Genomic DNA, 20,507 nt, shown 5'->3' with positions numbered 1-20,507 from the left:
TCAACATAAAATAGAGCTTGCTCGGAGGCTGAAATACACCAAGTAAATGAGATGAAGAGTGTGGAAGAGAGGAGAGAGGTAGAGGGAGAAGAAAGGGTTAGGAGAGAGGGCAGGGGGGGGAAGAGGAGAGAAAGAAGGAGTGGAAAGAGAGAGAGGAGAAGGAGAGAGGAAGGGGAAGTAGAGAAGAGAAGGATGACAGGGGGAAGAAAGGAGGTAGGGAGGAGGAGGACAGAGGAAGAAGAAAGTGATGGATAGGGTACAAATATGGAGAGCAGAAGAGCCAATAATCGTTTTTGGGGGTTGATGGTAAGATGAATTGATGTAAATATTTAATAACATAAAATAATGTTGGTTATGTAACAGTATACATGTGGTTATTTTTTATGAATATGAAAACAATAAAAAACTTTTTATTAAAAAAAAGAACTTGCCCACAACATGGACTGAAGACTCTGCATTTAATGGACAAAATTTGCTGGACCTATAAAAAGAGTGTAGTTGTCTAGTGTTGATGGAGATTCTCAATCATTGTTTAGTGTGCTGCTTGCCTCTGAAAGCCTTTTAGTTTGTTCTGGCTGTTGTCTTCACAGGTGCTGATTCAGATCATCTACATGACCTCATTGTTCTGGCCTTGGCACATCAATACGTCATATCTCAGTTGGCAGAATCGTTTGAGCCCCATCCTGGTCCATAGCTACAATCTTTTTTTTCCTGACATATTCATATTTACAGGCTTCAAAAAATCCCATTCCGTTTTTAGCACTGCGCAGAGTTGCTTTTTGTGAGATGGAAGGTTATGTAAATTGCTTTTTTGTGAGATGGAAGGTTATGTAATTTGGTTTAATAAATAAACAAGTATAAATAACAGACTTTTAGTTTTAATGGACCCACCTTCACCAAATAATCAATTAAATTGAGTGTTTACTGGTACATGGGAATCTGCATTGGCCAAAAATGTTCTGAATACTGATGTCTTTATTTGAAAAGATGTTTCTGTACTTCAGTGTTGCAAAGAATGGGAGGGCAGTTGCCATCTGGGCATTTTTATTATAATGGACTAGCCTAATCTCAAGTCATTTGCTTCTGCTTTTGCCAGAGCTAACCCTCCTACTATCTTCTTTCTTGTCATCTCTACTGTGAGCAAAAGTACGTCCAGTTCTGGAGCTAAAACACAATCACCAAGAATGATCAGAACTATCCTTCAAGATAGCCAAAGTTGACAACACTTATAACTTGGTCACTGGAGCACCAGAGCCTATAGAATAGAATAGAATAGAATAGAATAGAATAGAATAGAATAGAATTCTTTATTGGCTAAGTGTGATTGAACATACAAGGATTTTGTCTTTGGTGCATATGCTCTTAGTATACATAAAATAAAAGATACATTTGTTAAGAATCATAAGGTACAACACTTAATGATAGTCATCGGGTACAAATAAGCAATCAAATCATACTAGCAAACAATATCAATATAAATCATAAGGATACAAGCAATAAAGTTACAGTAATACAATCATAAGTGGCAGGAGCTGGGTGATAGAAACGATGAGAAGTTTAATAGTAATAGCAATGAAGACTTAGTAAATAGTTTGACAGTGTTGAGGGAATTATTTGTTTAGGACAGCGATGGCATTCAGGAAAAAACTGTTCTTGTGCCTAGTTGTTCTGGTGTGCAGTCCTCTATAGCATCGTTTTGAGGGTAGGAGTTGAAACAATTTATGTCCATGATGTGAGGGGCCTGTATATATTTTCACGACCCTCTTTTTGACTCATGCAGTGTACAGATCCTCAATGGAAGGCAGGTTGGTAGTAATTGTTTTTCTGCAATTCTATTTATCCTCTGAAGATTGTGTCTGTCTTGTTGGGTTGCAGAACCAAACCAGACAGTCGTAGAGGTGCAGATGATAGATTAACTATGTAATGTGTTAAAGAAACACATTGTGGTTTTTCATCTGTCCTGAATTATGATTATGCTGGTATGAAGTATGACACTGTATTTCAATATTATAACAGAAAAGGGCCACTGTTTAAAAATGCTTGCATTTGAAGTATCTATGCCTAACTCCTAGATCTACAGAAATATAATCCAGTTGATTATCTTTGGTCCATTTGCTAGTAGATTTTTAAATCACAAAATACAATTGTTAAAACATAGAAAAGGGAGAAGACAGGAACAGAGAAGTGGGACAAAAGACTTACTAGGAAAAGGGGAGGAGGAGCCAACGTCGCTACGAGACGGACATGCTATCTCAATGCTCTAAGATCGTTGCCAAAACTTTTATCGCTGGGTGGTCCAATCAGACCTAAACCATCCCGCAGAGACAGCGAACGGGAAGAATATGTCCTGTTGATTTCAGGGACATTGCAAAGTCCCTGATCAACCCAGGAGAAGTTCTTCTAGCTGGCGATAAAAGCACAGTCCCTAGGCTGATGAAGTTGGGACGGCTCCGAATGGAAGGAAACAGAAAGAGAAAGTGTATACAGCTGGTGAGGAATTTTTACCATTTTAAAAGAGACTGCCTACAAAAAACTTAAAATTAATTTAAATCTGAGAACAGAAGAAATAAGCGGCGGAATTAAGATTTGAATGGTTTTGGTCAGTGTGTTATCTTGCTCTTAAATGCTATTTTTATGGATGGAATTATGCAAGTTTTTAAAAGGAATAGATTAAGTTTTCTTCTTCTATCCTTTTTTATTATTATTTTTGCAACCTATGGACTAAAATTCTCCTTCCTCATTACTACATGTGTTTTCCTCTTTTTCTCCTCTATTTTACTCAAGAATTTGATTTTTATTTTTTTAACTTGGAATATAGAAAAGAAAAGAAGGAAACAAAGAGAATTCTAACAACAGGGGGAAAGTTAGTGCTGCTGCTCGGATGCTGGAGACTTGTGTATTGGGAACAAAGCACTTTCACTGAACAGTCTGGCTTGGCAATTCAAAGTCTCACACTTTGTTTATAGAGAAAGATAATAACCAAAGAACAAATTGTTTACACAGGTTCCTTTTGAACTATATCTTTAACCAGAGAAAGGGAAAAGAAGATTTTACTGTGAATTTATATTTAACCTCGTAAAAATCCTTCAAGCCAGAGCAGCAGTATTTGTCAGCTGGAAATTATGGCACAACTTCAACAGCAGAAAGAAGCTTTAAGTTTGCAAAAGATAATGTTTGAAATTTCTGAAATTATCAAACACATTTGAGAGGATGGAGAAGAAGTTGGAAAATCTAGAGCATCTAACAGTAAAATATGACGAAGAAGTTGGAGATATTTATCAAGTGGAAAAAGTGGAGGTTAGAGTCCTAAAAACCGAAGAGAAAAATGACCACAAAGAAATCAAATCCGCTGATATCTATGGTGATTGGTTTGTGTCTGGAAATGGAAAGAGTGGAATATGGAAAGAGGAATTAAATGGAACTCTACCCCAGATGGCAAGATACAGAAGAAGAAAAAACAAAAGAATTTATGGATTTAAAGCAGTGCTTCTCAATTATTTTCTGTCATGCCCCCCCTAGGAAGAAGAAAACATTTCGCGCCCCCCCCCCGCGCGACTGTAAATAGTATAATTTGTCTATAAAATTGTTATAAGTACACCTCTGCATAACATAGCACACCGGTCTTTCCTCCTCTCCCACTGTAGTCACATGCTTTCTTTCCTCTTTCCCTCTTACTTGTCTATCCTTCCTTCCACCCTCCCTTCCTCCTTCCCTTCCTTCCTGCCTCCCTTCCAGTTCCCTCCTTCCTCTTTCCCCCTGCCTGCCTGCCTTCTTTCCCTCCTGCTTATCTATGCTTCCTTCCTTCCTTGCACCTCCCTCCCTTCTGCCTGCCTGCCTTCTTTCCTCTTTCCCTATCCTCCTATCCTTCCTTTCTCTCTCCCTCCTTCCCTGCCTCCCTTCCAGTTCCATTCTTCCCTCCTTCCTTCTGCCTCCTTCCTGCCTGCTTGCCTTCTTTCCTCTTTCCCTCTTACTTGTCTATCCTTCCTTCCACCCTCCCTTCCTCCTTCCCTTCCTTCCTGCCTCCCTTCCAGTTCCCTCCTTCCTCTTTCCCCCTGCCTGCCTGCCTTCTTTCCTCTTTCCCTATCCTCCTATTCTTCCTTTCTCCCTCCCTCCTTCCCTGCCTCCCTTCCAGTTCCATTCTTCCCTCCTTCCTTCTGCCTCCTTCCTGCCTGCTTGCCTTCTTTCCTCTTTCCCTCTTACTTGTCTATCCTTACTCCCTCCTCCCCTTCTTCCCTCCCTCCCTGCCAGCAGCTCCTCCAGCATCCCAGCTGGAAGCAGCAGCACAACAGTCGCTGTTACCAGGGGCGAAGGGGTGGGGGTGGCAAGATCGGGCGACCGCCGCCCCTTTGTCCCTTCCCCAACAGCGGCTGTTGCGCTTCCGCTTCCAGACGGAATGCTGGCGGTGGAGCTGCTGGGGGGGAGGCGAGCTACCTGCATAAAGACGCCGCCGAGGGCATGGCAGAATATATCCCGGCTTGAAGTGGCAGCGCTGGGGACTGCTCAGAGACTCATCAGAGCCGCGGGCTGGAGCTGTGCAAAAAGTCTGCTTGGGCTGGGTGGGGGGGGGGAAGGGAGGGAAGCCTGGGACAGCCATGCTTCCCTCCCTCCCACCCCCGCCCGAGCAGGCTTCTTGAACAGCTCCAGCCCGCGGTTCCAATGAAAATCCACAGTGCGAAGTGCTGCCACTTCCAGGCGGGATATATTATGCCTCGCCCACGCCGCCGCCGCCGTTGCACCCAGATGGAAAGGGAGCCTTCGCGCCCCCCTTTACGGAGCCTCGCGCCCTCCCAGGGGGGCGCGCCCCACTATTTGAGAACCGCTGATTTAAAGAGAGACATTTTATTAGCAACATCATTGATAACACCATTGACAATTAAAGATAAACTGATCAAGGAAACAGAAGAAGGGAATTGAAATTGCATGAGAGACTTAATAAGCAATGAGTTGCAAAGAGGAGTCCATGCAAATTTGATTAAGGAGATGATTAGAGGACTGATACCACAAATGGCAGAAGACATGAGATTGTTTTGCTACTGGAAAGATACAGGTTGATAGATGAAAGTGTATAATCTAAAACTAGTTAAATTTAGCGAAATTTAGTGACAATAGATATGGTTAAATAAACAACTGATAATTATAATAATGTATACATATGTTTTGGTATGACAAGTAGTAATTAGATATGAATATTGAATGGCACCTATGAAAGGAAGATTAGAAATTATTTGGTTATATATAAAGGTTAATAAAAAAGAACTAAGTTGAATTTAGCTAAGTTTTGCTTATTGGGGGAGGGGAATGCTATGATAATGGATAGAGTTAAATGAAGGAGGGATAATGATAACAATGTATATATGTATGGATACAACATAAGGAAATTGGATGTAAATTGTAAATAGTGATTTGGAAAGGAGGATTAGAAATTTTTGTTACTAAATATTATTGATGTTTAGTCAGAATAGGCCATGAGGATATAGTGTTATTGAAGAATATTAGAAATAACAAATGAAACGCCAGTATGTGGTCAGGTTTTAAATCTTGATACATTTTATGATGAAGGATGTTTAAACAATTATAGTCAAATGAAAATAGAGGTATGATGATGGTAACATGTATAAAAATATCTGATTTAAAATACTTGAGTTAATACAAATTTGTGACAGTGGAAGAGATGCATGAAAGCTTTTTGTAACCAACTGATACACTTTCTACAGTATGTAAAGAAAGGGGATTCTTTGTGTTGTGTTTGTTTTGAAAATTTAAAATAAAAAAACTTTTAATATATATACATAAAAGACTTACTAGAAAAAGATCAGATAGCTAGATTTGGGAAAATATAAAGCAAGATAAGGGTTTTATTCCTAAATATGACAATAAAATAGAGTTGTAAACTGGCTGAACATAATAATGAAAAAATAACTAAAAAAGCCCAAAATATATGGAATATGGATAAATATGAAACTGATATGGGGAGCTTGTAAAGCAGAGGTTTATGTTTCACTTTTATACATGATAATTAAACTGAGTTGTGAATTGACTGAAAATGACAACAGAAGGATAGCTAAACATGGGTTAAAATATATGAAATATCGCTATATATAGAACTTTTAAGATGATGAATAAAGTGAGATGTTTACTACTTGTTATTTTACATAATAGATTAAGGGAATTGTAATGAACATTGTGATTTGTCATTTATAGTCAAATTAAGGGTAATTTAATCCAAGATGTGGAAAATGGAGAGGGAACGTGGAACATATCTACAATGGGAAATTACTGAGATTTAAAGAAAGAATCACAAATGTAAGGATGTATAATTTTATAAAGATAATGATGAGAATAGTTGAAAATTGTAACCAGGTCTACATCTCGACCAAAATTAGGCTGTGGGTGGGTGGGTTAAAAACAGAATGACTATATCTGTATACATTTTTGTTCTATTTTGTTCTTTTAAGAAAAGATGTTAAAATTAAATATGTATATCGAAAAGGAACTATAAAAACCATCAACATAAAATGGAGCTTGCTCAGAAGCTGAAATACACCTAGTAAATGAGATGAAAAGTGGGAAGAAAAGGAGAGAGGCAAGGGAAGAAGAGAGGAATAGGAGAGAGGGCAAGAGGAAGAGAGAAATGAGGAGTGGAAAGGGGGGAGAGGAGAAGGAGAGAGGAAGGAGAAGTAGAGTAGAGAAGGATGACATAGGGAAGAAAGGAGGTAGGGCGGGGGAGGAGAGAGAGGGAGAAGAAAGTGATGGATAAGGACAAATATGGTGTATGGAGAGCAGAAGAGCTAATAATTGTGTTTTGGGACTTGGTAAGATGAATTGATGTAAACATTTAATAATACAAAATGATGCTGGCTATGTAATAGTATACATGTGATTATATGTTATGAAATGATTTTTTTAAAAAAAAAATTACCCCCCCCCAAAAAAAAATACAATTGACTTTCTAGTTCCAAACCTGATATAAGCAAATGTTTTCTTCATTTCTGAACATTAGATATAACTTGACAACAATAACCGTCTACAGTAACTAATGCAGTCAGTCTCCAATGTTTATATGAAAACTGTTTTGAAATTACAGATTTCCTGATTGATACTTCTGGCCTGTATTTTAGAGTTTTCTCCCCATACTTTGCCTGATGATGAGCTGGAATAAATAACACTTTTCCTGATGATGAGCCTAAATAACTCAAATGTTTCCATGGTTTTTGGTAACATATGTATGGGGACTAATAAATATATTATCTAACTGTGAATTTTGGAGAAACTATCTTTGTAAATATTTTATTTATTTATCAAATTTAAGCACTGCTCATCTCACTAAGTGACTTTAGGCAGTTTACTGATAAAAACAATAAAACCATATTAAAAGACACAATTAGAATTAAAGCAGGATGAAAAACTAGTACAAACAAAAATTAAAAAAAAAACATTTAAAAGCAGAGGAAGCACCTCAGGCCACTGCCAAATTTGCATGGTGTTCTTTGATACCTTAATTCTCAAAACTTTCTTTCTGACATTCATTTTACATTTTTGCCGTCCAATTTAACATCTGCTGTATATGTTCCTTTTCAGGGGTGGGCTGCTGGGGGTTCGCAGAGGTTCGGGAAAACCTCTAGCTACGATTCTGTGAAGTTTGGGGAACCCCCAAATCCCATTCCTGGCTGGCCCAGCCCACTCTTCCCTTCCTCTCCGAGGAGTCCCCATAAGGCCGGTTTTGGATGCAAGTAAGTATAGGGCATGCATGGAAACTCGGGAGGGCGAAAAACAGGCCTACTGGAAGTTTGGGAAGAGGGCCTCTGGAGCCTAGGGAGGCCATTTTTGCCCTCCCAGAGGCTCGAGGAAAGCCTCCAGAGCCCAGGAGGGCAAAAATGCCGTGCACCATGGTGCAAGAGGCCAACTAGGCCATGCCCACCCAGCAATCGGGCAGAGAACCCCTTGCTAAAATTTTTGAAGCCCATCTCCTTTTCCATGTTTGCAGATCTTTCAGGCCAATCTGATTTAGCCCTACATAATCCATACCTCTGCTTCATTATTATCCTTGCTTGAGCCATTGAAGTAGATCATGTGACAAAACTCATGTACACCTTGTAATCTTTTCACAGACCTTAACAACTTAACATTTCATGCATTCCTTTGTCAGCCACAGCAAATTCCAGACTGAAGCTTTTTCAGTAAACTCTTAGAAAGTTGCTATTTCTGCACTCTTGAGGAAAAGCAGAATGTTAAATTTTTAAAGTGACAAAGCCAGAGAAAGCTCCACAGTAATGGGCTTTATAAATCCACCCTGTCGTTTTGCAGTGAAGGTTGATGACACAAGGTGGTTCAGAGAAAATTAATACGCAAGTAATGCTGATGATTGTACTTAGGGCACTCCTTTTTTAAAAAAAAGTTTTCGTTTTGCTTCTAATTAGCAGTGTATAGCTGGTCGGCAATCACTTGGGAAGGCAGTTTTCTGCTTTTTCCTGCTGCATTTTATAATCCATCAGATCAGAAATTAAGCCTTCAAAATCCTGTCATGTAGGCTGTTTGAAAATGTTAATGTACAATCAAATTTGATTTAATTTAACCTAAAATGTTCATCAGGGATGTGACAGAAATTATGTGATCCTTTTCCTCATTTAATTGTGGCTTTACAAGAGAACGTGGGAGGGGAATTAATAACAGGCATAGTCCTTTACAAAATAACTGAATGGCTAGATAGCAGGTATGGTTCCATAAATACGGCCTCTTTTGGCTATTTATCTATTGGTCTATTTATCTATTTATCTGCCTCTGTGATCCATTCCTGTTACAGATTCTGTTGTCATGTCTTTATAAAATGTCTGTCAAGCAAACAAGATCAACATTTATTTGTGACATACAAGGTAATTTAAAAAAAAAAACCAAGCTTCCATATTCCATTCAATATATTTGAGGGAAATTTAACTCAACAGATATGCAATTAACCGTTGGTTTTTTTTAATTAAGGAGCGCTGCTCCCTCCAATTCTCTCACCTGTGGCACAGAGAAAGCCTTCACACCGAGCTTTACTGCAAGGTCTGTTTATAACACAGTCTTCGCTTTCATTGTCAGTGTAATCACACGGGTCACCGCCGAACTGAGAAGGCTGTTCCACATGGGCAAATCTGTACTGTAGTAGAATAGATATTATGAATTCCAGCCCTCCTAAATTAAAAGCCAAGTATCACAGATGGGTGTAGATCTTTGCTAGTTGGAACATCAACATGGACACTGGAATTGTAACGGAGCTCTCTCTTTTCACTCTGATATACAAGATGCAATTTGATTTCAGTTTTCTAAATGTAATATAAAATGGTTTACTAATAATTCTGAATTAATATAAAATTACTTGTCTACGCATATAAAGTGAAGGGTATTTTGAGAAAAGGTGTAAGCTTAGCGAGTTACATCTTAGATGGGAATGGAATCCTTGATTACTTCATCCTAAAAAGTGAATTAAATCCATAGTGAATTAAAAATCCCACGTATTTTTTTGGTCTACCCATGATCTTGGAAATGCTGGTGTTTAATGTATGCGTCTCTGTGTGTGAGAGGAAATTTAGCTTTCAACTTCTGTGCCTTAGCTCATAGCTAGCTAAATATAAGATACACCAAGCACCTTATTCTGCTAAAGTGATTTCTAAGTATAGTAGATGGTTGTCTAGGAAAGAACCCTTGAATTTTGAAACACAGCAAGAAAGTACTACATATTTATACATACTTTAGGTGCATAATCTATTCCAAAAGTAAAAAATGCAAAAAATCAGAAAACAAGAGGAATATATTATGCAAGAGTATGCACTTGCATCATAAACTGGCAGTTAAAGCCGTGGGGGCACAGTGGTTAGAATGCAGTACTGCAGGCTACCTCTGCTGACTGCTGGATGCCTGCAATTTAGCAATTCAATTCTCACTGGCTCAAGGTTGATTTAACCTTGCATCCTTCCGAGATCGCTAAAATGAGGACCAAGATTGTTGAGGACAATAGGCTGATTCTGTAAACCGCTTAGAGAGGGCTGTAAAGCACTGTGAAGTGGTATGTAAGTCTACATGCTATTGCTATTTTGGATAGCATCTTTGTCCAGTAACAAAGTGATGAAAATGTTAGAAGCCGATTATATTTTGCTTCCAGCTACAAAAATGCTGTGACCAGCAGTTAGATTTCTTAGAGAGCTGGTTTGATAACAACAGGATAGAGAGCTCACCTATTTAAGTGGCATGCTAATAAGACCAATTGCTGCAAACCATCACACCTTCACAGTTCTCTTTTGTCCCATGGTTTAACAAGGAATAAGCAGAGTACAGCTTTCAAGGCAGCCCATTTGGTTGGATGACTCCAGATAGTCCCCTCTATGCTACTGTGCAGCAATTATTTCAGCAACTTGATCTTATGGCATAACCCCCCTCTCTTTTATTGAATGACACCTGCTTTTCTACTCAAGCTTCACTCTCTTCTGATGACTGATGACCCTACAGGGAATCCTCTTTTAATTATTGCAATTAGGACTGGCAACTTGGTTGCTAAGTGACATGGTTGGTAAGCAAAACATCATATGACCACATACGGACCCATAATGTCAGTTCTGCTGTGCTTGTTAAGCAAATCATTATGGGTCATTAAGTGCAACATCACATGACTGCAATTTGTGATTTCCTTCTGGCTTCACCATTGACTTTTCTTCTCATAAAAAGGCTGACTGTGGAGTTCATGCACGTCCCGAGTTGCTTTTGGTGAAATTGGCAGTTACAGTATATAAATCTGATAAATAAACCAAATGGATTCATGGAAATCTTTTTTTGACTTTCACATCTGCTATGAATTCAGCCTTACGCTGGTCCACCTTGTTGATAGAGTGACTATAAGATGTGAATGTAATCAATTGTTTGCACTGACACCTTCACTGTAATTCCTTCACTATAATTCTGTGGAGAATATCTGGAGGAATGGCGAAAAACCATTTTTTTATTGTAAGATTCCCATATTTCTAGCCCCTTGATAAACAGCTACTGAAAAAGTACTGAAAGCTGTGTAGCCTTTAAATGCAAATGCTTGCAAATAATAGATCCATCTCAGTTACTTGTTCAGTATTAGCTTTGCTTTCCTCAGTGTGCTCAATTTATTTTTCTAAGGTTATTCTCATAACAAAAAGGAGGAATCAAATCTAGTGGCCGTAAAGAGTTGAGCTGCTATTCCAATCGCAGGAATAATGATGATAAATAATGATATGTAAGCTTTGGCTTTGAGCAAAGCCGAGGAATGGATATTGTAAAAATGATTGTCTTAGTGTGGTGACAGGACAAGATTATCTTGCACTTTTGAAAATAATGAGAGTTTTGCCACTAATGTTGTAACAATCAAAAGCCTTCGTCGGAAGGCACTTGCGAGGTAGGGGGAAAAAGCTCAACGACGAAAAATGAGCAGCTGCGTGTCATCATCTCTTAGTCAAAAACTGGAAATTGAGGTCACTTAACACAAATGGGTTCTACATCAGGAGTGCTTCAGCATAAGTGAAGAAAATACAATGGCTCGCCAACCTCATTCTGGATAAGGCAGGGAGGCAGAACAGCTCCTTCCAAAGGCTCTGTGTCTTATGCAATACAGCCTGAAGAGTTCAAACAGGACCATAAATCAGTGTTCCCAAGACTTCTGTCACATTTACAACTTGTTACTTTGGACTTTTAAAGCAGTTTGCTTTAAAGCTAAAAGTGCAGTTAATCTGCATGTTTAAGAAAGCAAGGGATGCTAATAAATAATAATAATAATAATAATAATAATAATAATAATAATAATAATAATAATAATAATAATAATAATAATAATAATAAATTTAGATTTATTAGCCGCTCCCTTTCCAAGTAGGACTCGGGGCGGCGTACAATGGAGCATATAACATGAAACATATATAACAACACCAAACGTACATACATACACAACACACATACATACACGGAGGAGGAAAGTGCAGTGTTGCAATTTACCCTGATTGTATTAGGTTCGAATGCCAAGAAATTGTTTTACTATTAAAATAATAGTATTCATACTACATCATGTCTGTGGTTCTGATCCAGGCTGCCTTTGAAAGCAAGAAGCAGTCTTGGTTCCTGCAAAACCTCTTTTATTTTCACGACTGTGAATTCCTTTCATTCACAGTTAGCAAAAGCAAACAGTCTTTCAGAGGAATATTTATCCACACGCACCTTATCTCATTTAGAGCACTGCCAGATAACTAGTTTCCAAACACAGGGCAAAGCAAAACTTGGCACAGAGTCTCTCATAATCACAAACAGAACTCTCTGGACTGGATGAATGAATTGTTTCCTGCAAAAGCCCACTCCCTGTTCGTTCCTCTTTTGTTTCTTATGGGAGGGACCAATCAACTCCAAGGTGTGGCTTTACACTTACGTTGACCCTGCTTTCTAAATTGTTCTTGCCTTCTGGCAGCTCTGAGCATGCACACACTGGGAACAGGCTCCAACCGTTTCTCTGCCTCGCTGCTGTCTAACTCCCTCTCTGCCTTTCCTCAGCCCTCAGGACTGGCCCATCTTTCTCCCCAACCTCCTCACTATCCGACGCTGATGCCAGTTCTGCTGGCCACTCGTGGGCCACAACAGTAAGATCAATGGTTTGAGAAGACATTTTTGTACGGGGATGGTTTGAACTTTCTTATGTTTGGGAAAACAAAGCTGGCAAAATGCTTGAAGACTTTTTTCTGAAGGAAGGAAATGTTGTCCCATTCATGGAAATTAGACTATCGAAAACGTTGAGGTATTGGGATATTTTTGTTAGAAAAGCAAAAGTCTCTCAAAAGGGATCACACCTACTGTCAACCCTGAAGCTGACCCGACTGAGGCCATTTTGAGGCTTCAGTGCAGCCACAGCTGGGGCTGAGGGTTAGGGTATGGGGAGTAGAGATAGCTGGGATTTGAACAAAAACAAAATATATTCCATTGGGAACCAAGGACATTCCAGCAGGTGCTTGGAAGGAGGGGACTTGAGTCACCTAGCAACTGGACTACATCCTGATTGGACCATGTGACTGATTGTTTTGGGAAAGTGGGAAACCTTTACTTTTAATTAGGTGAAAACCACGGGCATGTTTAGAGTCGGTTTTCACCAGCCTCTGCCAGTATGACATATGAAATAAAACTATACTTTGAGGAATCAACCTGCCTCGGAGTCTTGGTTGCTATGGGTACGTTACTTGGAACCCTGACACATAAAGGTGCTAAACAGCCCAAAGGGAGCAGAACTGCTTTGAGGGTGTTGTAGAGAAAGCAAATAAGTGAGAAAGAATAATCCTGAGGAATATATGTGACAGGTTTAGCGAATTTACCAAAAGGAACCAAGGTTCTTATTTCTGGACAGCATTTGTTTTAACTTTATTTCATTTCTTTTAAAAAGAAGAAAATTACAGTAAATAGATCCTTCTATACAGATACTCCATGATTTACAACCATACATCTAGTATGGAATCACATCTAGTGACCATTCTTAGTTACAATAGCACTGACATAACCTTTTTTCCCACACTTATGTCCATTACAGCAATACCCACGGTCATGTGATCATAATTTGGACACTTGGCAACTGGCATTAATTTAGGATGGTCGCAGTGTCCCAGGGTCACATGATCACAGTTTGCAACCTTCTGACAAGCAAAATCAATGGCAAAACTAGATTCACTGAACAGCCACGTTACTAACTGAGCCACTGCAGTGATTGACTTAACAACTATGGAAAGAAAGATTGTAAAATGGGGCATAATAACGGTCGTTCTTAGCAATGGACATTTTTGGGCTCCGTTAATAATAATAATAATAATAATAATAATAATAATAATAATTTATTAAATTTCTAGACCGCCCCCTCTCCCCGGAGGGACTCGTTATTGTCATAAGTCAAGGATGGCCTGTATTTTGTTGCTGTGGTCAAAATGGGAAGCATCTACCCAGGGTATTGGTCCGCTGGATGAAAATGAATGAAGAAGTGGGATACACAGCAGGGCTGTCGGTGGGTGAGACGAAAAGGAAGTCCTATGGACATGACAATGACCAGTTTTATAGTGCCAAACTCTACATTTTAGTATACTGGAATTAACAGTGTATTAAACAGTTAACTAATTTTAGACCACAAGCAGACTTACTCTTTTTTTCTGGCAAGAATCACAAGCAGTCCATGATGACCAACTGGAAAGAAGACAGTCAATAGGCTGCACCACCTGGCTTGAAGAGCGGCGCCATCTGCCTTTGGTCACATTGACGTCAGCTCTATTGAGTTGAAGAGAATCATCCTGTTTGCCACTACATGAGAGAAAACATACATAAAGTGCACCCATTTATATACTTTATTTTCTTCCCATCATTCAAGGCCAAGCACTTTGAAGTACCTTCCAATGATAGGCGTTTTGTTTTGCAATTCCCTCTTCAATGAAGGTCAAGCTGCACAACCACACTGAGCACAACAAATGCTGTGCATCACAGCTCCACCACATGAATGCCAATTATGCTTGCTGTTATGATGGAGAGGAATTCACCGACAATGGGTTATCAATTAGACGACCACTTCTGTGGTCACTCATTACTATACTCAAGCTGTTATACCAGAAGTGAAAATGTGTGAACTATTGGACAAAGTGCCATTTGTATACAACAAAAAAGTAAATAAAATCCAAAGGAGGACAAAGAACGACAAAAGAAAAATTAAAAGATACAATCAGTCTTGATATTTTCTGTTTATTACTTTCAATTCACAATCAGCCACTGGCTGAACAATTGTGACATCACCCAAGCATAGCTCAACTAGGGTTTATTAACTGTTTAACTCCTCCTCTGCATATTACGCCTGGCAAGAACTTTTCCTGACTATACAATATAGAGATGCAGAAATGCTGGCTCAAAAACCAGCTCCACATATGTAGAAGAATACAGAGATGGCCTTGGAGAAATTATGCCGTTCACCTAGAAAGAAGAATGGCATGATAAAGAAAGTAAATATTACCCCACCTTGATTTTCTTGGCATAAAAGAGGGGAGAGGGAATATCTGTCAGGCATTGCAGTTTCTGTTATTATAACCTGCCTTGAAGAGGTAATAGCATTGTTTGCTGAAAGTACAGAAAAACTTTATCCCCACAAAATGGACATAAGTTTTTCAAACAGAGCCACAGGGTCTTGAAGATATAAGCACCATTTTTCTCTCCAAGAATGCAGACAATATAGAGTTCGCCCTTTTTTCTATAGAACAACCCTGTGAAATAGTAGGTTCAGCTGGGAGACTAGCATCTAGCAAGCTTTTGTGGCCCAAAGTGAAAGTAGGTTTTTCTAATCCTGGTCCTAATTGTACATCATGATTGTGATATAGATCATTATGATCATCTTCCCGACTTGATACTATTCTTATACTTTTGACTGATCATGAATTTTACCGATACATGGAGAAAACTATTCATTCAGAATAGAAGGAAAAAGAGACAAAGATTTCTTTTGAAACAGAAACAAAACCAGGATCCTGGATTAAAGTGATGGTGCTGTTTTGTAGCTGAATAAGATTTGATGGTTGAGAAAACCCCACCAAATCTCTGCCCGATTCTGCTCATGGTCTTTTTTATAACATGGACTCCTTGGTGCGTTCTAAGCTTGGTGGTTTTTTTGTAGATGTAACATTACCAAACTAGATAATATCATCAGTGCTAGAAGAAATGGGCTTTGCTTTGTCAGTGTTAGTGAGAGTGTTCCTTGATTAGGCTGTTTATTTTTGGCTTGTTGGTCTGCGTTGGTAGTTCCTTGATTGGCGTATTCAGTGGTGGGTTTCTACAGGTTTGTATTGGTTTGGCTGAATCGGTAGTGGTTTGGTGGTCTGGATCATGGAACTGGCAGTGACCCAAGCCTGTCACACCCCTGAACTGGTTCCCCGGGCAGTACCGTTGGCGCTGCCATCTTGTTTTTCAGTTCTGGGCATGCAGAATTTCAATTGCACTGTACATACATAGTGCACACTACAAGCGAACTGGCAGTAGTACCTGCCGGAATCTACTCATGGGCATATTGTTTATTTCTTGATTGGAAGTAATGTTAATCTTGTGTTAATCTTGTTGTTAATTTCTGCTCATCTGGGTGTTGATTGCTTGAGGTGTTTTGATCTTTTTGTTCCTTTGGGGTTTTTTGATTGCCTCTTTGAGCAATATGTAGATATTGTTTATGTAAAGCATGAAGGAAATCAGGATATCCAGGCAGTTCAAATGTGTATAAAGATTTAGTCTAAGCTTAAGCTCTCTACAAGAACCTGAATGGTCATGGGAAATTAGTGGGAGTTAAGAATAGAAGGAATTCAAAGTGGGCTGGACTTAGATCTCTTGTGAAGGACTCATGATTGATGATGTGTTTGATCCTTCCCTCGGCCTCAGCCTGGTTCTCTCCTACAGTTTATTTCTATGTGCCTGTTGATGTCCGACTTGTCTGAGGCCTCTAGGAATTCTCTGGTATTTCAGATTTGACATGGTCTAGGATGCTCATAGCTTCCCAGTTGAAATGATGGTTGAGTCTGTTCCTGCGTTATGAAATTAAGGAATTTGTCTTCTGACTTCTAGTTGGTGTTCATAGTGTTTGGTTGGTGTTTTCTAATGTTTATGTCCAATTCTTGTCTCTCTTTTTAAATATTGCTGCAGTTTTTTTTCTAAGGAAATGCTAGGATCTTTTTGAAACAAAGAATGCTGGAAATATTTTATTTTATATATATATATATATATATATATATATATATATAATTTTGTGGCACTCATTTCATCTACAGGCAACTCTAGATCAATATTAACTTAATGAAATCTGATTTGGCAGAACCTGGGGGAAATTGTTCATGTATCAAGGAAAAATAGTTGTGTTAAGCACACTAGAAACTCAACACAGTTATTTTCACTGCCATTTTAATGAAAAAATGAGGGCGTCACAAAAGATTAGCATTTTTTCCTATAAAATATTAGTGATGTGATGTAGGACTCAGAAATCCATCATAGCAGGTGTCCAAAAATGTCTGGCTGCCTCCGCAGTTTATTTGGCTTTTATACAGTTTCAACAAGCAAATCAAGAGCATAGGTGGCAACAACATCATTATTGGCTTATTCTCCTTGTCAATCTCTAAGACCATCCCAGCCAGGGTAGAATCTCACATCACTCAATAGTTCCTGATAGTGCCTGGTTCTACTAATTAAGTGAGCTCATAGGTAGTTGAGGTAATTGGTTACTAAGGCGCATGGCAGTTTGCTGCTCCTGCCTGTATGTAACCTTTGTATAACCTCTACAATGTGAGCTGGGCTGAGAAATGGCATTCAAATGGACCTAAGGAGCATATGTGACTTATGGTCTGTTTAATCTGTTTCATCTAGCCGGCTTGGCCTAATTCCAGGTCTCCCACCTCAGTCTGTATTTTTAAATTTTGGTCTTAGGTTAAGTTTTTAATTTTTATAAATTTGTACAGGGGTTTAAAGTTTAATTCGATTTTAACTATATTTATGATTATTTGTAAGGTTTTTAATTTGGTACCTGTACACCGCCCCGAGTCCCTTCGGGGAGAGGGGGCGGTCTAGAAATCAAATCAAATAAATAAATAAATAAATTCCTGTTCTTGAGGATTTATAGTGAATTGTGAGAAAATGTCTCAAGTTTTCTTTTGCTTGGACTCTTTGGAACTCTTTTGCTTGGACTCTTTGGAACAAAATGGCAATTCGTATTTTCTGGTTCAGTTGAAGAGATACAGCATCCACTTAGAAAGAACTAGGAGAGCATGTCTCTTTGGAGATTTTGATATTGTTGGACTTTGATTTCTGAGTTCTTCTGAGGCCATTATACAAGCCAAGTCTTGATCCAAGCCCTCCATAAATCAACAGACCAACATGGTTTTTTTTTTGCATGGCTGAGGAAGTGGCAGCTGCCATTATTCACAATAGCCCTTTTTTTAACAGCAGCAGAAAGTCAGTTGTCTAACAGTTTCTCATTTTCCTATCATTGCTTATAACAACCGAATGGCAATACATATGCCAGCATCTTTCCATAGCTCCTCTACTCATTGTTCTAAGTTATACGCACATTTGCAGCTTGACTGGATTCACAAATGCAGTTCTGGATGGAAACTATTATTACCATAAGAACCACAACAGCCAGAAAAAACAAAGGCAGACCCAAGGTTGCTTGAGAGAAAACCAGAGTTTATAGAAATCGAAGGAAAATTTAGACAAAAGCAAAACAAAAGGGAAAGCTAAACCTCTGAGAATAGAGAATATACACAACAGAATGTTAGGTATCTGTTTAGAGGAGAGAAAAATGGAAGCTGGGAGATGTAGAAACGAAGAGAGTTCGTTAAATGATATCATGGTTCCGCTGCCTAAAACATTGATCAAGATGCTATTTATGGCCAAATTAATTTTATTATATTAAAATAATCAAATTTCTCTTGATTGCTGGCTTTATAAGCATGCTATTAAAAGAAGTTACATATGCTTTAATACATATATATTAAATGCCTTAGCCTGTTGTGGTAATTTGGTAGGAATTTTAGTTTCCAAGAAAAAAGGTACTTTGAAAATTATTGGAATGATAATTGTTTGAAAACTAACAAAAAATAAATATAAATAAATTCTGGCACATATTAGAAGTATCCATTTGACAAGACAGAATATAAAAATATGCTAAGTACAAGATCCAAATTTTAATTTGTGTTTGTATGTGTGTCTTGAAATTAAAATCAAGCTTGTTAATGCACTACACGAATCCATTTGGGTACAATATTTTACCAACAAATGATTTCACACAGTTGGCTGTCCCTAAGGTAACACATTTGTTAAGATCCATGCCACTTTGCAGCCCAATAATTTCAATATAGCGGGGCTTATTTTGTTAAGCCGTAAGTAACTCCCAAACCTATGCCTCAACTACTAGGGAAAAGAAAAAACATTAAAAATCCAAGAAAGTCACCACTATCTATCATGTCTCTGTTTTCATAGTTGTCTGAAAAACAATATTGACTTACCTGGAGCAGTGGAAATTTAAGAAGCTTACGATTGTACAGATTAGAAAAATTCTTGCCGGGCAAAGAAACATCACAGATGTTACGCTCATAGCTTTACAGTAATATAGTTAATTTATAGCAGCATCGTTTTCTAATCACTTTGCTATTGTGTCTGAAGGCAGTTGTGTAGGCAGATTAATAGCCAGGTTTTTCACCAGACAAACAGAAGATAAGGGCCTTTTTTTTTGCTTGTAGAACAGAGCCTTCTACTGGTCTACTATGACATTGTCTGAACAAGTCAGAGAAATAAAGGACTTTTATTGGCTTTGCCTTAAACTATGTGAGCCCTAGAGTTCCATGAGGGTACAGGGATCTTAAGAGTGGAATTTTGTGGAGAAATTGTATTTTTGCAATGGAATATCTGTAGCTCGGGTGAAGGATGAGGGTGACAGTTCATTCTCTGAGCTTGTGGGTTGCTCTCTGACTGTCTCTCTTTCTCTGTGTGTGATTCTGCTAATTCCTGGCAATCTCCTAGAGAAGCTGAACTATTGGGTAGACAGGTGAAGGCCTTCTTATACATAGAACACAAGGTAGAAATTGTTGATATCTTCATCATCCAAGCTGGATTAAAAAAAAAAAGATATTCAGCAGCATGGTGCCCATAACACAAAATAAATACCTAAAAATAAATATCTTTGCACAAGAAACCAGAAATCAGTTTGGGCTGCTGGAAGACAAGGGAATTCAAGGCTTGGTGGAAAATAAATAGACAGATTAGAGAATAGATTATTTGCATCTATCTTCACTTTATAGCACAGATACTAGCACTACAGCTGGTATCTCAGGAGTTGATGGAAATAGTAGTGACATTGTTATTGACAAAGTGAGAACAAACAAACCACCAGGTCCAGATTGGACCCACCAGAGAGTTCTAAATAACTGAAATGTGAAATTGCTTATCTTCTAACAAACAGCAATAGTCTGTAAGATTGGCCATGATTGGGAAAGGGACAATATAAGAGTTTCTTAAAAATGTGCTTTACAGAGGAACTAAAGAGCTGCAATCTTTTAATCCATGTGAATTCACAATTAATCAACATTAATCCTTGTACATTATTTAATACAACATTATGAAGTGTAAAGGGCCAACTGTGCTAAAGAAGAATCAATAGACTTTTGTAACAATAAGCCCCGTCTGATTAGCCTTCTAGAGTTCAGTGAGAATGTTCAAATATGTGGACCAGATGATCTTGTAGATAGCAATAGCAATAGCATTAAGTTTATATGCCACTTTACAGTGCTTTACAACTCTCTCAAAGTGGTTTACAGAGTCAGCACATTGCCCCCAACAATCTGGGTCCTCATTTTACCCACTTCAGAAGGATGGAAGGCTGAGTCAACCTTTAACCAAAGAGATTTGAATTGCCGAACTGCAGCCAGCAACTGTGCCACCTCATCTCTTATGATATGATATGATTCACTTCAACTTTAAAAGTTGTTTAACAG

General features: G+C 38.5%; 1 protein-coding gene across 1 annotated transcript in view; it reads right to left on the bottom strand.

The window, feature by feature from the left end:
* The window catches only part of C8B (complement C8 beta chain), a 42,720-nt gene extending 23,504 nt beyond the window's left edge, over nucleotides 1-19,216 (bottom strand). The window contains exons 1-3 of the mRNA XM_081946492.1: nucleotides 19,023-19,216; nucleotides 14,151-14,307; nucleotides 9,001-9,136 (exon numbers count right to left, since the gene is read on the bottom strand). Coding sequence (XP_081802618.1) covers nucleotides 9,001-9,136; nucleotides 14,151-14,307; nucleotides 19,023-19,111 — 382 coding nt within the window. The 5' untranslated portion in view covers nucleotides 19,112-19,216. The remainder of the gene's footprint in view (nucleotides 1-9,000; nucleotides 9,137-14,150; nucleotides 14,308-19,022) is intronic.
* Between the last annotated feature and the right edge of the window lie 1,291 nt (nucleotides 19,217-20,507).

Source organism: Natrix helvetica (assembly GCF_964273705.1).
Source record: "Natrix helvetica genome assembly, chromosome: 3".
NCBI classification, from domain to species: domain Eukaryota; kingdom Metazoa; phylum Chordata; class Lepidosauria; order Squamata; family Natricidae; genus Natrix; species Natrix helvetica.
The sequence above is the reverse complement of the archived record's forward strand: the minus strand, read 5'-3'. Positions and strand labels throughout refer to the sequence as shown.